Here is a 13712-nt window from a genome sequence, read left to right as displayed (position 1 = left end):
GATTTTTAATTAAATAATTATAATTAATTTAATTAATTATAATTAATTTCAATTAGAATTAATTTCAATTAATTATAATTTATAATAAATTATTATTAATTAATGCTAATTAATTATAATTTATTAAAATTAATTAATATCAATTAGTTATAATTAATTATAAATTAATTATGACTTATGATTTTAATTAATTATAATTAATTATGACTTATGATTTTAATTAATTTTAATAAAATTGAATTAATTCTGTTAATTAATTATAAATTAATTGTAATATATATATATAAGGAAGAAAAGGAATGCCCTCCTATTGCCTTGATCCACGTGCCACGAGCCTCCACCGTCGGTCCACCTACGCGAAGGTATAATCCCTAAACCTAAATCCCGCTTTCGAGGTTTGCGACGAGCTGGCAAAACCCCTACTCGCTCACATAGAGTAGTAGGGAGAGAAACCGGCACGGCGCTTGCGACGAGGTGGGTAATCCCCGGACTGCTCATGTAGCGTGAGGGGGACAAAATTAAGTACCCACACATAGGGCAAACCTTTGCTCTTTTCAACAGATGCCCAAGACCCTTAAACGCTCATGTAGCGGGCGGGGATAGAAGAACTTGTGGCCGCAGTGTCATTAGGCACCTACCCAAAGCGCTTAAGTAGCGACGAGGGGAAGGCTAGTCTCTCGGATTTTCTCCTAAACGGGGGAGATGTCAAGAGACTGCCGAAATTTTATCTGAAGTGCACAAGGACTTGGACAATAACAGGGGACATTATTTGGACTTGGACTTGTAAATTAAATAAACCTAAATGAACTTAAACTTAAATGAATTTGAATAATATAAGAGAACTTGATCGAATTCAAAGAACAACATAAGATTTGGACTTGATTGAGCAATAATAGACTTGTGGACTTGAAACTTGAACCGGATGACACAAAAGACCACATTTAAGCTCGAATGAATGAATGCAAGGAGCTTAAAATTGAATGACTTGAACTTGAATGCAAACAAAACGAAAAAGAAGTTTAAACTCAAATGAACTATAGGGGACTCGTGGAAGAGGATATTCGAACATGATTAACATGCAAGCAAGAGTCATGTGGGAAATGCGATGAAGTATTTATAACTAATAATGCAAAACTTTCATTGGAAATCAAGAGAGCATCACTTTAATTGGATGGAAAATATTGATGGCTAATAGTGTCGAGCTCAATGTACATGTCCAACCCATCTCGCAAGCATAATTTGAATGTGATTTGAAATGATGAGGACCACACTTGGACTTGAATCCAACAAGGCAATGAAGAACTCAAGCTTAACCGAACCGAACCAAGTGTAATGGGCATGAGCTCGAGCTTAATCAAATGATGATGATTGGTTGCCTTCCATCATAGGGAAGCATAAAAAAATAAAAAATAATTATAGCATTCAAAAAAAAAAAACAAAACAAAAAACTGAAATTTGCATGCATCAGATATTAAGTATATACTTAAAAAAAAAAAAAAGGATGACGTTAAATATGATTTTATGTTGTTTTATAAATAACGGTCAGTTTGATTCAATTATGATTTCAATGTTGTAAGTTTATAATCATGCAATTTACCTGTTATTTATTGTGCATAACTTATTGAGCCTTATAGCTCACCAATTATTTTATACCGGTTGTTGTTACAGGAAAAGGAAAGGAAAAACTTAAAGCAAAATATGTTCAAGTTTATTTCAATTTATGTTCTTCTATTTAGTATTATTTGTGAATCTATATTTGAGGTATGTAGATTATTCAGTGTTGTATTATCTTTTGGTTTATCTTTGTGGCTCTGTACATATTATGTGATGCAATTTGGATTAATTAGATGCTTCTGTGTATTTAATAAATGTAATCGACTGGTGATTATTTTATTAAACAACGACATTGATGAGGAAATAATAAAGATAAAGATTGAATGTTATATTCATTTATGTGGCACTCTATATTATTGTTAAAGGGTATCGTGGGGTATTACAATTGTATTCACATCCAATCCTGAAGTTTGGGAAAAAAGAGAGCATAATTTTTACACCAAAATGCTCCCCCCCTAAAAGTCGATGACTATTCATAGCTTGTCACTAATCAGCATATTTTTAAGCCATGAAATCTAGTCAATTAATTATAAGTCTCACAATGAAAGAACACATCTGAGTCCTTTCATTCAAATTAGAAGTTTACGATATTTTTTTTAATAGAAAGGAAATATACGAGTATAATCAAACGCATTCTCCATTGTTTATCTTATCCTAGAAAAGAGATGCACAGAATATACAAAATTCAAGATTAGCATCTTTCATAAATAAATTGGTAGATATGTGGATAGATAATACCAAATCAAATATGGCATGAAACACACCTGACCAAGACTAGCAGCTGCTATGGGTCGATCTTCAAAGTTCCTGAATAATATATTAACTGGTAAACCCAACTCATTTTCTATGAATGCTTTGGCCTTTTTAGGTGAGAATGCTGGCACCCTATCCTGCATCATAGAGGTGAAAACAGAGCTAACAAATAAAAAAGAAATTCTTCAAAGGTTAGAGAACATAGAACTTGTTGTGTGCACATAAAAGTGTACAAACGAAATTTGAGATTGAAATGGAAAGGTTAAAGATTAATCCAAAATTATAAACCAATGAAAGTAAAGAAAAATAATGGAAATTTTAAAGTTTCGTAAATCTACTTTCTTCAATAAAATTAAAAATTAAAACTCTACACATGCTTTGAGCAGGTTAATTCAAAAGATTTTATTTAATCACAAATTTATACTAGTTAAGCATATAGCCCCAGTTAAAAAGGAGGTAGCAAAAAATACCTGCAACTTGGCAAGCTCATCAACAAACTCTTTAGGGAACAAATCAGATCTTGTCGAGGATAACTGGCCTAGCTTGATAAAAGTTGGCCCAAGGTTCAAAACTCTTTCTCTACACCATGAAGCTGTTATTTGGCGCCTTTTTTTCTGCATGATGGAAATGCTGCTTAAAGCCCTATAAAAGTTTGAAACAAACAGAACAAAATGGCGTATCAAATCTAAAAAGAAAATAACAATTGATGACAGAAATTACATAAATTGCAAAATCATCGGTTAATAACTTAATAACTGGATCAAGCTCGGCTGGCACTAAAAAAATAGATGAAAAAAAGGCAATACAATGTGAGGTATTAAAAATTAATCAAACAATAATTCCCTTCAAAGACAGAATTCTAGTCAATGAACTATAAAAAAGTTTAACAAAGAGGACTTGTATCACAAGACCATAATAAGAATTATGTGCATCACGACACATAATAAGAACTCCGTGCATCACAACAAATTATGATATTCTTCTCTTTTATGGCTTTAGACCGATGGGTGTTGTATTAACAAGATCTTTGTGCTTATTAATAATATTCAATTTGTTGATAATGTTCTTCACTTCTCTTTTATGGATCTGTTGATATTCAAGTTTGTGCTAATATTCAATTTGTTTAATTAAAACACGTTATCCACTATTTTGGTAAATTTAATGGTATTAAGATTAAGTTATCTAATTCTTTCCTTCTATATATTGGGAGAAAGTTATGTGAAGCTGGCTACCTTGCCAATATTTAGGGTTATGTGGCCATTCCGCTTGGCTCCAAAGCCATTCAAAAATATTTTGGAATATTGACATTGAAATAATCCAAAACAAACTATCTAGTTGAAGGGGTAGGCTACTTTCTAGATTGCAAAGTCTTCTCTCAACTTGCTCCTAATTAAGGTTGGGGTTCCTAATTGCAGGGTAATATAGATCATGTCACTCTTAATTCTTCTAGAGATTCTCGTAATTGGGTGCTTAAAAAGGGAGGGAGCTTCAAAGTGAAATCCTTTTATTACTTCAATGGTGGAATTACTACTACTAATTATATAAGAATTTGGAAGTTTATTTCACCTCTTAATGTCTCTAACTTACTTGGATTATTTTCCTCAAGAGAATCGAGCAAATATTTCTTATTCAAATTGAATTTGATTCCCTCTAAAGTTTGGTAAATTTGTGATCTTCATCCTGAAATAGTTTCTTATACCTTCCTCAATTGCAATATTATTCATAATATTAAACAAGACTTTTTATCATCCATGAAGCAGCAAATTGCATCACTTAAATCTTCACTTATTAGAGAGCGATCTTTGTTCATGTTGCTATCAGACATATATGGATGCTTTTCCTTTAACATTATGGACTACATAAAATGAAAAGAACCTGAGGGTCTTTCAAGGAAGATGAAACACTACGAAGGATTTTTGGTTTAACATCATCTCTCTAGCCTGCTTCTTAATCCATTCTTGCAGGAGGATACTAGTGAAAAACATCAAAGATAGAATGATAAATCCAAGCTTTCTGGATAATCATAATAAACTTTTTTATCATGTATGTTTAGATTCTTTTTTCCATTATATGGAAATTAATGTTTAGTGTGTTGTTCATATCATGGAATATCCAATTGTATCTTTTCTCGCATCCTCATCTCTGTCACACTTAACTTAGTATTATGCTTCTCTTTTAAGGGCCAACATTCGGCACCATAAAGCATTGCAGGCCTCACTACCATCTTATAGAATTTTCCCTTAAGTTTGAGGGGTACATTTCTATCACATAATAAGCCCGATGCATTCCTCCACTTCATTTGAATTCTGCTGATAATATCCCCATCTATTTCACCATCACTCTGAACAATAGATCCAAGATATCTAAAATGTGTACTCTTATTAATGACTTGATCGCCCAAAGTCACAATCCCTTCAATAGGTCTATTACTACTAAAATTACACTCCATATATTCTGTTTTAGATCTACTCAAGCGAAAACCTTTAGACTCTAAGGTTGACCTCCATAATTCAAGTTTACCTTCAACTCCCTCTCTAGTCTTGTCAACAAGAAGAATATCATCAGCAAAAAGCATACACCAAGGTACATCCTCTTGCAAATGTCTAGTGAGAACATCCATGACTAAAGCAAAAAGATATGGGCTTAAGGCTGATCCTTGATGTAACCCAACCGAAATAGGGAAATACTTGGTCAATCCACCTTGTGTTTGAACACAAGTAATAGCTCCTGCATATATATCTTTAATGATTTGAATATAAGCATTATTGACTCCTTTCTTTTCAAGAACTCTCCATAGCACTTCTCTTGGAACTTTATCATATGCTTTTTCTAAATCAATAAATATCATATGTAGATCCTCCTTATTTTCTCTATATTTCTCCATCAAACCTCCTTATTTTCTCTTTTCTCTAAATCTTTATTAATAAAAAATGCTTGGCCACCTCAAACTACCATTCTGATCATGAAACAAATAAGTAGATATACTGCTTCAATAAAATAATAAAAAGTTTACCTCATTAAGAATCAGAAAAATGCATATACTGAAAGAACTTAAAAAATACTATAAAAAACTAACTTGATTCAACTAAATAAATACATCTAGCTAGAGTTGTAATTTCACCTGCTTGCTTTCTGTAAATCCATCAAAATATGTCCATTTTGTGTTATCAAACAGAAGCCGAATGCGTAAGGAAAGAACAAAAGACCAAATGTCAATTGTCCTTTGCCAAGCATTATAGTTTTCATTTGCCCAGCTGAAATCTTCATCTGAAGGAAAAATTTTTAGCCCATCTACATAGGAGAGATCATCAGCCACTTTCGTTTTCGGTGTCTTAGCAATGTCTAATATTTCATTCCTTTTAACCAAGCTATCACCGTTTTGGACCCTTGTCGAGCCATTCACAGCAGTCCTAACACTACCTGTTCCAATTTTTTGAGTGAAAGTAGACTGGGTCTTCATCAACTTCTTCGTTGATACCATCTTGATAGGCCGGCCATTAATGCCAATCTTATCAGATTCTTGCTGCCGCTGGCTCCTCAAAAACTTTGCCTTGTGCAGGAACTTGTATGACAGTGCATCACTATTTAATAGTTGAAGATTGGAAATGGAACAAGAACAACTCAGATCCTGTAATGTCCGCCCATGTTCTGAAGGGCCCAAGTAACTACAGTAGAATCCTTGAGAGACCAGAACCGTAGCCATTAAAAAATCGGTCCTAAAATGAAAGCAAGACTGATTTGAGTCAATTATTAAAGGAAGCTGAAGAAAAACATGCGTAATATACGAACATTCAAGAATGAGCACTTCATAAAATAAATTAAAAAAACAAAAATTCGTCCAAGCTTGTAAGTTCAAAATAGACTGAACAATTAAAATAGTAAAGGAAACCTTACATTAGACCATCCTAGCGTCCTACAAACCAAAAAAAAAAATCATACTTGCATCACACTACTTCATAGTACATTCGCAAAAGACAAAGATCCCAATGCCTGCAACAAGTTAAGCATCCCAACAACTTAAAAATTTGGCATACTCACTACCATAAAACGTCTAAATTTACCCCAACCCCATCAGAAAAAACACATATCCACTCGATAAAAGGTTTCGTATGTCTTCCACTAGCTCCTTCAGCTAAACCAAGAAACGAAAATTAACTAATATATGTCAGACATAATTCTCCAAACTGCGTAAAATTTGATAGCCGCGTTAATGAGAGGGGCAATCATAATTCTTCATCTATCGCGCAAGCGCTAACAACCAAGAAGAATGAGGCCGGAACGAATACCAGTTTTTTGTTACCTTCAAGAGTCAGAGATATCGGTGAAAGAGAGGTTAAGGGGATCGAGCACTATGAGCTCGATGAAAAAAAGGAACTTTAGGGTTTGCGTGAAGAAGGGCACGAAAAAACAACAAAGAGACGTGAGAAGGTTGGAGAAGGAATATAAAACACACGCAGAAACTCAAAATTTGCGAACGGAGACGATTGGTATTCCATGTGAGCGACCTCGTGCTTGCGCGCCACAACGTGCTCCACAAGCTTAGGAGTTAGGAAGCTTAGGAGTTATAGGAAGTTGGCCGTTTTGGCTTTTCATGAGGAGGAGATTTGTTTGAAGCAAAAGGGTGTGTATGAAGCTGCCTTAGTCTTGTGGTTGTTTAGGCTAAATTATTATGTGCGGTCATCAGATTTAGTTCAGAGGTCAATTAAAGATGTCACTTCAATTTACTATATATCATTATTATATACCGTTATGTATCGAGTGACGTGACGCATTTTGATTGGCCTCCGGACTGTCCGGAGATCACATATAATAATTTCTCGTTGGTTAGTGCTTTGGCTATTAATTAAGAAGTTTTGGATTTAAGTAATGTGTATATGATATGTGTGGGAGTCCGGGCTCTTTTTCTTCAAAAAAAAAAAAAGGTGTAGATAAAGTGCACTAATTTTGAATGATTTTTGAAATATTAGAATTTGATTTGAAGTACTACCAATTTGACTAAAATTTTAAAGCATTTAAATATAAGTTTGGCATGTTTTTTAAAATTATTAGATTTGACTGATTTTCAAATATAATGCGCATTCTCAGCTACTGATATCGTCATGGCCACCCGAAGTTGATTATCTCTTCTTGTCGTCATCATCAAACCTCGTCGCCAATGTTAACCACCCTGCAGTTAACTTTAATATTTATAGTACATTTATTTCACTTTAAGCAAAAATTAAAAAAATAAAATAAAATGAATGAACTGTAAAACTGATAGTGATAATTGATGAAGGTGAGCAACATAAGTGGTGGGTAACGGGCAGATAGTAGTGGCAACTAGTGGATGATAACAATGACGGGCAACTACGGCGAGCTAACAACAACAAAAGTGCAGTTGGCTTGCATTATATTTGAAATTTAACAAAAAAATGGATAAGTTTTTTAATACATAAAACTAAACTATTGAGTGAATTTGGAATTTATCATATTTTTACTCAGCATTTCTTTTTCATCAAATCAAAACAACAAAATTCCTAAAACCCGTACATTCATAATAAGTTACACTCACTTTCATTAGGAGGGTATTTGATTGGCTTCAAAAATGCAATGTGGCATGCGGCAGTGGCTAGCGGTTGTGGTGGCGGATGGCGATGACAAGGACAATGAATTTATGGTGGAATTGGAACTCGCTCAAATCTGAGGAATTCCAAATATATCAAAATTAAACTAGATGATGAATTCAAAAAGTATCAAAAATTTATACTGCATTTTATTTACTTCAAGCCAAGCACCAGCATTCTCAAAACTCTAGCATTTGAAATATTTTACACTAATTTTACTTCAAAACAAAAAGCCCCCAAATCAAATTGCCCGTAAGCTAATTAAACAATGACTTCTATTTAGTCAAATTAAATCAATTTAAGTTAACCATTTATATTTCATTAATGGTGATTAATTTTGTAAACTAATGTATTCTTATCTAATTTATTTAATTGGATATTAATAATTAAATTTACTAATTTAATATCAGTTCTAATTACAGAAATCTAATCAATGAGCACACGATAATATTTAAATAATAAATATTTCAAAATTATAAAACTAATTTGATAAAAAAATTCTATACATTTAAATTAAATTACAAATAATGTTAATTTATCTGACTTAATATCCTTTTTCAATTAAATATTTTACATATTTTGAACTTATTTAACATATTTAAAAATTAATAAAAAATAATAATTAGCGCTATTGGATAAGTTATATTATAAATATTGAATATTGGAAATATTATTATTTTGTTGGATTCATTAAATATTTTATATCTGAATTCTTATTTTATATGACATACTTTCAAATTTAATAAAAAAATCTTATAATATTTCAAAATATTATAAATTTTCACCCAATTTTGATTTGTCATTGGAGAATTGTTCAGAGAATTTGGACTAATCATTTTCTAGATGTTTTAAGAATAGTTTGAATATATATTTTACATGGTTTAAATATATTTTCAGAGGCTATAGTAATATTTCAGCAAATTTGATAATAACAAAAAGGTTATTTAAGAGCTTAATTTGCTATATCAACTAAAAAATTTTCATGAGATACTTCCTATATTCATCCAATTCAATTCAATTAGTTCATTATTGTTAGACCATCTCCAGCCATTCGGCAAACAACTGAATGGAGGCCCTCAAACGTCGCAACAGAACATCTTTTTCTCCGGCATTTGTTTGCTGATGAACAGTGCGACGCCAATATTGGCATCGCACAGTTCACCCGCTAAATTTTTATGTGTCAACGGGATTTACACGCGAACGACGAGGGAAGCCCGCAAATTGGAGTTCGATTGGAGCAGAATTACCGCATTTTGAAGTTTTGCCGTATTTTGCTGTGAAAAATGGGGTTTTCGGTTGGAGATGCCCTTAGTAGCATCTTTTACTTGGGGGCTTCTTTGATTTGCTAAAAAAAAATGCATAGTGAAAAGAATGATGAGGAATTTAAAATAGAAGAAAAAGGAATACAATATAAAATTTTAGTAAATTTTTTTCGCTCATTATTTTTTGGTGAAATTTAAGCTCGCATAAATTTGGCCAAATTCTTTTTTCATTGTGTAGCTAACACTGACCTCCCGCCAGCCGCAACCACTATCGCTAACGCCACATGTCATGACCTTTGCAACCACCGCGCCACTAAACATCATCACTGCCATTGTCAGCTGCAACTATCATTATTATTATTGACGCAGATCAACACCATCATTTTATTTTATATTACATTCGTTTTACCTCTAACCAAATAAAAATAAAGAATTTCTTGAATTTCTTTTACTCTTATCTAAATAACTTCAACTATTTTAAATATACTATATAGTTTTGTATACTGCATTCATTTTTACATGCTTTGCATTTCTTTTTCAAAGAACCAAAAATCCACTAACTTATTTAGATTTTTATATCAAATATTTTGTTTGTTTTGAAGTTTTTTCAATATGATAATTATTGAGATTTTTTGAGTTTTTAAAAGTAAGATTAGAAGGTAAAGTCTCAATCACCTCGGTTTAGAAAACTTTGTTCTAGAAGAGTAGTGCAAAGTCTTGGTACTATTGACTTTACAGAAGCTTTTTCGACAGCTAACTAGCAAAGCTGAATTGCCTTGACCTGTAAACAAGATTTGGTTGAAATAATTTAGGATGCAAAGCAAAATAAATAGATGGGTTTTGAAAAATTTGGTGTTTGGTTAGATAAAAAATAATTTCAAGGCAAAATAAAGTAAATGCAGCGTATTCCACTTTAATTTATTTTTGAGATAAACCTTTCAAGCCCAGTTTTGAGGGGAATGGTTTACACCGCTTCAAAGCTGGCTTGACCATCGCCAACAACCACCGTCTCCACCGCCAACATGTTGCCGGCCACCACCTGCCACCGTTACCGACCACCGCAACCACCCTCGTCCACCGACATCGTCGATGCCCAACGCTGCACTCGTCTACTGCTAGTCATTGTCCCTCGCCAGTCACTTTCCACCAACCGCTAACCACTACCAGCCACCGGCCCCACCGTTGCCATTCTCAAACACTGGCCGACATTCACCTCAGGCACAATCATTTTATACTTTACATGCATTCACTTTATTTTAAACCAAACAAAAAAAGCACACTCATCCAAATAACTCCAATATATTCCTTTTACACTGCATTATTTTTCAAGTAATCAAACAATCCCTAAAGGACCATCTCAACCCAGTAAAGAAATATCTTGTGGTAGAAAAATCAGACAATAGAATCTTCTACGTGTAAGTCTTGGCATGACTTTCTTTGTGTATCCAAATCAGTAAATTGATGTAATTTGGCTGTGTAGGATTGCAAAAACAAATTACTCTGGTTTTAAATTGCAAAATATGGATTCAATCCATGCCATTCAAATCGGATTGGATGGTTGGGATGCTCCAACAACATCTTTTCTATATATTTATCATTATAAATGTATGGAAATATGGGAGTAGATAGATGTCTCTCAGGCTTTTTCATTTTCCTTACTGATGAGTGATGAGGTAAACGGATTCCCACATCATGAATTTATCAACATAAGCAGTCAATACACATACATTAAGGTTTAGGGTTTAGGAAAGTTTACAGAGCTGAGAAAATTCTGTGAGGAATTTAAAGAGAAACAATTCTATGCAAAGATTTCCACACCACGAATGAATTTGATCATAATCAGGCTTCGTTTGAGACAGTTTTCGCACTGCTTCCTAAAATAGCTTTCTAGTATAAAATTTTCTAGCTGTTTTAGAAAGCAACAGAAAAATTATCCCAAGTAATACTTTGCAGCAAAACAATGCTCGTTAGAAACTGCAGGCTTCCACTACCGTTTCCAATTTAAAAGCAGGGCTGCTTTTTTAATTTCTAATGAATATGTGGCTTAGGCTTCATTTGAGACGATTTTCTTACTGCTTCTTAAAACAACTTTAAGAATTAACTATGAACGAGTTACAACAGGCATAATCGGGTGCAAGAAGCGGCGACCGGGATTTTCAGTCTGCCTTTTGATGTGGATAATCCAAGATCCACCTGGCCACAAATGACACTTCGAGATCAACGTTACCCTCGGGTTCTTTGCCCCAAGTTTTCTTGCAATTTAGGATTCGTTTGGGAAGGCTTTCTTACTATTTCTTAAAGCATTTTTTTAGTACAAAAAAATTAATTTTTTACTAAAAAAACTGCTTTAAGTAATAAGAAAATCATCCCAAACGAAACCTTAGAGTTTCTTCCGATTAAAACAGTAAACTGTCTAATTGCTTTCCCTCACAAAACAGGAAACCGCCTTGTCCTCTTTCCCATATTAATGATCCAGCATATTGTTAAAGAATATTTCCTATGTTTTCTAATGGTTTTTTTTTTCTGTAGTTTTAAAATTATTTGTGTTTTCTGTTGAGTTTCAAACTATGTGGAAGTTGTGATAGTTCAATAAATCTGTCCAAAACTGTCTGTAATTTCTTGTTTGGTGTCATTCTTAGTATTATCACACCTCCATCTTAACATTCTCATTGTTGCTAAAGCAAAATAAGCTATCAATGTCCTTTTTTTTTACTTACTACCCAACAATAGAATTCATCAATTCATATAGCAAAGCTTGCATATTACAGTTTTTTAAAATTTAAACTTAAATCTCTATGATATCTTCTTATTACATACTACTCCCAAGTAGTGTTTTCAAAACACTAAGCGCAATGTGATATACAATGGCCTCTTTTTACTTCAAAATGCTCGATGCATTTACTAATTTAGGCTTTGGTTAGGATAGTTTTTTTCCTACTTCTAAAAACAACTTTCTAGCACAAATATTAAATAAAAAGCTGCTTTAAGAAGCAGGAAAAAAGTCGTCACAAACAAAGCCTAAAGCGCTTATGACTTCTACTGTTAGAAAATATGATCCAATTTATTATGTTCTTTCTCTGCTGTTTTAATAAATAGGTGTAAGTAGAGTTTGATTTGTTAGGTGAATTATTTGGTTCTTATGTAGCCTCTTTAGCTACATGTCATTTACTCGGTACCGCTCGTTAACAGGTGATGTGGCGCATTCTGATTGGTCACCAGACCGTCTGATGTCCTCACAGAATAATTCCTCCTGCCTCACACCTGTGCGTGGTACTGAATTCAGGCTTCTCTATCTTACGCCCAAAGTTTAGTTTTGTTCGTTAATCGTCTAAAGACATTTCTGACTTCTAGCAGAAGCCAGAATTCAGCAGCTTCTGTTCCATTGATTCACTGTCTCGTACAGTCGTTTTTCTTCAAATAGTATTAAAGATAAGAAGCGATCAATATGAAGTCCATGCAGAAGTTTGAAATCGATAGGTTCACAGGAAAAAAACGATTTTAGTCTTTGGAGAATAAAGATGAAAGAGTTGTCCGTTCATCAAGGAATATCAGAGGACATTTCAAGGGGACTCGCAGAATTAACGGATCGGGTAAAAGCAAGGGAGATGCAGCTGAAGGCACACAGTGCAATACTGCTTTCACCTGGTGACGACGCGCGCTGCATGTAGTCGCTGAAGAAGAAATGACCATTGAGGTATGGGAGAAACTTGGGTCGCCATTCGCAGATGGATGAGTTCAACAAGATTATTCTTGATCTCAAGAATGTAGATGTGAAGATTGAGGAAGAAGAACAGAGTATTATTCATCTAAGTTCTTCGCTGAAATCCTACAAACATTTAGTGTATACATTGCTATATGATAAAGAAACATAGACCATGACCGAGGTGAAATCGGAATTGATGTCGAAGCAGATTCAACGAAGATCCGAGAACAAGGAAGAGAAGAATGGTGATATTCTAATTGCAAGAGGAAGGTCAGATTTTAGAGAAAACAAATTCAGTAAGAAGTATTGAGGTAAATCAAATCTAAATCAAATTATTGACAAGCCATCTTCTTACAAAGAAGCTGTTTCAGGCAAGGATTCACATCAGTGGATCCAAGCAAAGTCTTGGGGCATTGTGGCTAAGCCAAAAGGAAAAAAGATTATTGGTTGTAAATACTAAATAGGGGTGTCAATTTTTGACACGACCCGAACCCGACCCGGAAAAATCTAGGTTCAGGTCAACCAGGACCCGAAACGGCTCGGGTTCGGGTTCAACAAATCAACCCGTTTTAAAAACCAATTCGGATTCGGGTTGACCCAGCAACCCGAAATTGACACGAAAACTCGTATTTGACCCGAAAACTCGAGATTGACCCATTTTTTTACTCGAAAATCGAAGATTGACCCGATTTTTTACCCGAAAACTAGCAATTTTGTGTCAACCCCGGGTCATTCGTGTCGGGTAGGATTCGGGTCCGAAAAACTGCCCCGTTTTTA

At 33.9% G+C, this 13712-nt stretch overlaps 1 protein-coding gene across 7 annotated transcripts in view; it reads right to left on the bottom strand.

The window, feature by feature from the left end:
- LOC110101269 (protein ACTIVITY OF BC1 COMPLEX KINASE 7, chloroplastic) overlaps nt 1–10009 on the bottom strand; it is a 67215-nt gene extending 57206 nt beyond the window's left edge. The window contains exons 1-4 of one of the 7 annotated variants that reach the window (XM_028699203.1): nt 9908–10009; nt 5489–6083; nt 2838–2981; nt 2379–2504 (exon numbers count right to left, since the gene is read on the bottom strand). In XM_028699203.1, coding sequence (XP_028555036.1) covers nt 2379–2504; nt 2838–2981; nt 5489–6070 — 852 coding nt within the window. In that variant the 5' untranslated portion in view covers nt 6071–6083; nt 9908–10009. Of the gene's footprint in view, nt 1–2378; nt 2505–2837; nt 3010–5488; nt 6084–6653; nt 7004–9907 lie in introns of those variants that run through there. The other 6 variants (XM_020829099.2, XM_020829097.2, XM_020829098.2 and 3 more) reach the window with 6 other exon arrangements.
- Between the last annotated feature and the right edge of the window lie 3703 nt (nt 10010–13712).

The sequence above is a fragment of the Dendrobium catenatum genome, unplaced genomic scaffold, assembly GCF_001605985.2.
Source record: "Dendrobium catenatum unplaced genomic scaffold, ASM160598v2 fragScaff_scaffold_1220, whole genome shotgun sequence".
In the NCBI taxonomy this organism is placed as follows: Eukaryota; Viridiplantae; Streptophyta; class Magnoliopsida; order Asparagales; family Orchidaceae; genus Dendrobium; species Dendrobium catenatum.
Note: the sequence above shows the minus strand (reverse complement) of the source record. Positions and strands in the feature narration are given on the sequence as shown.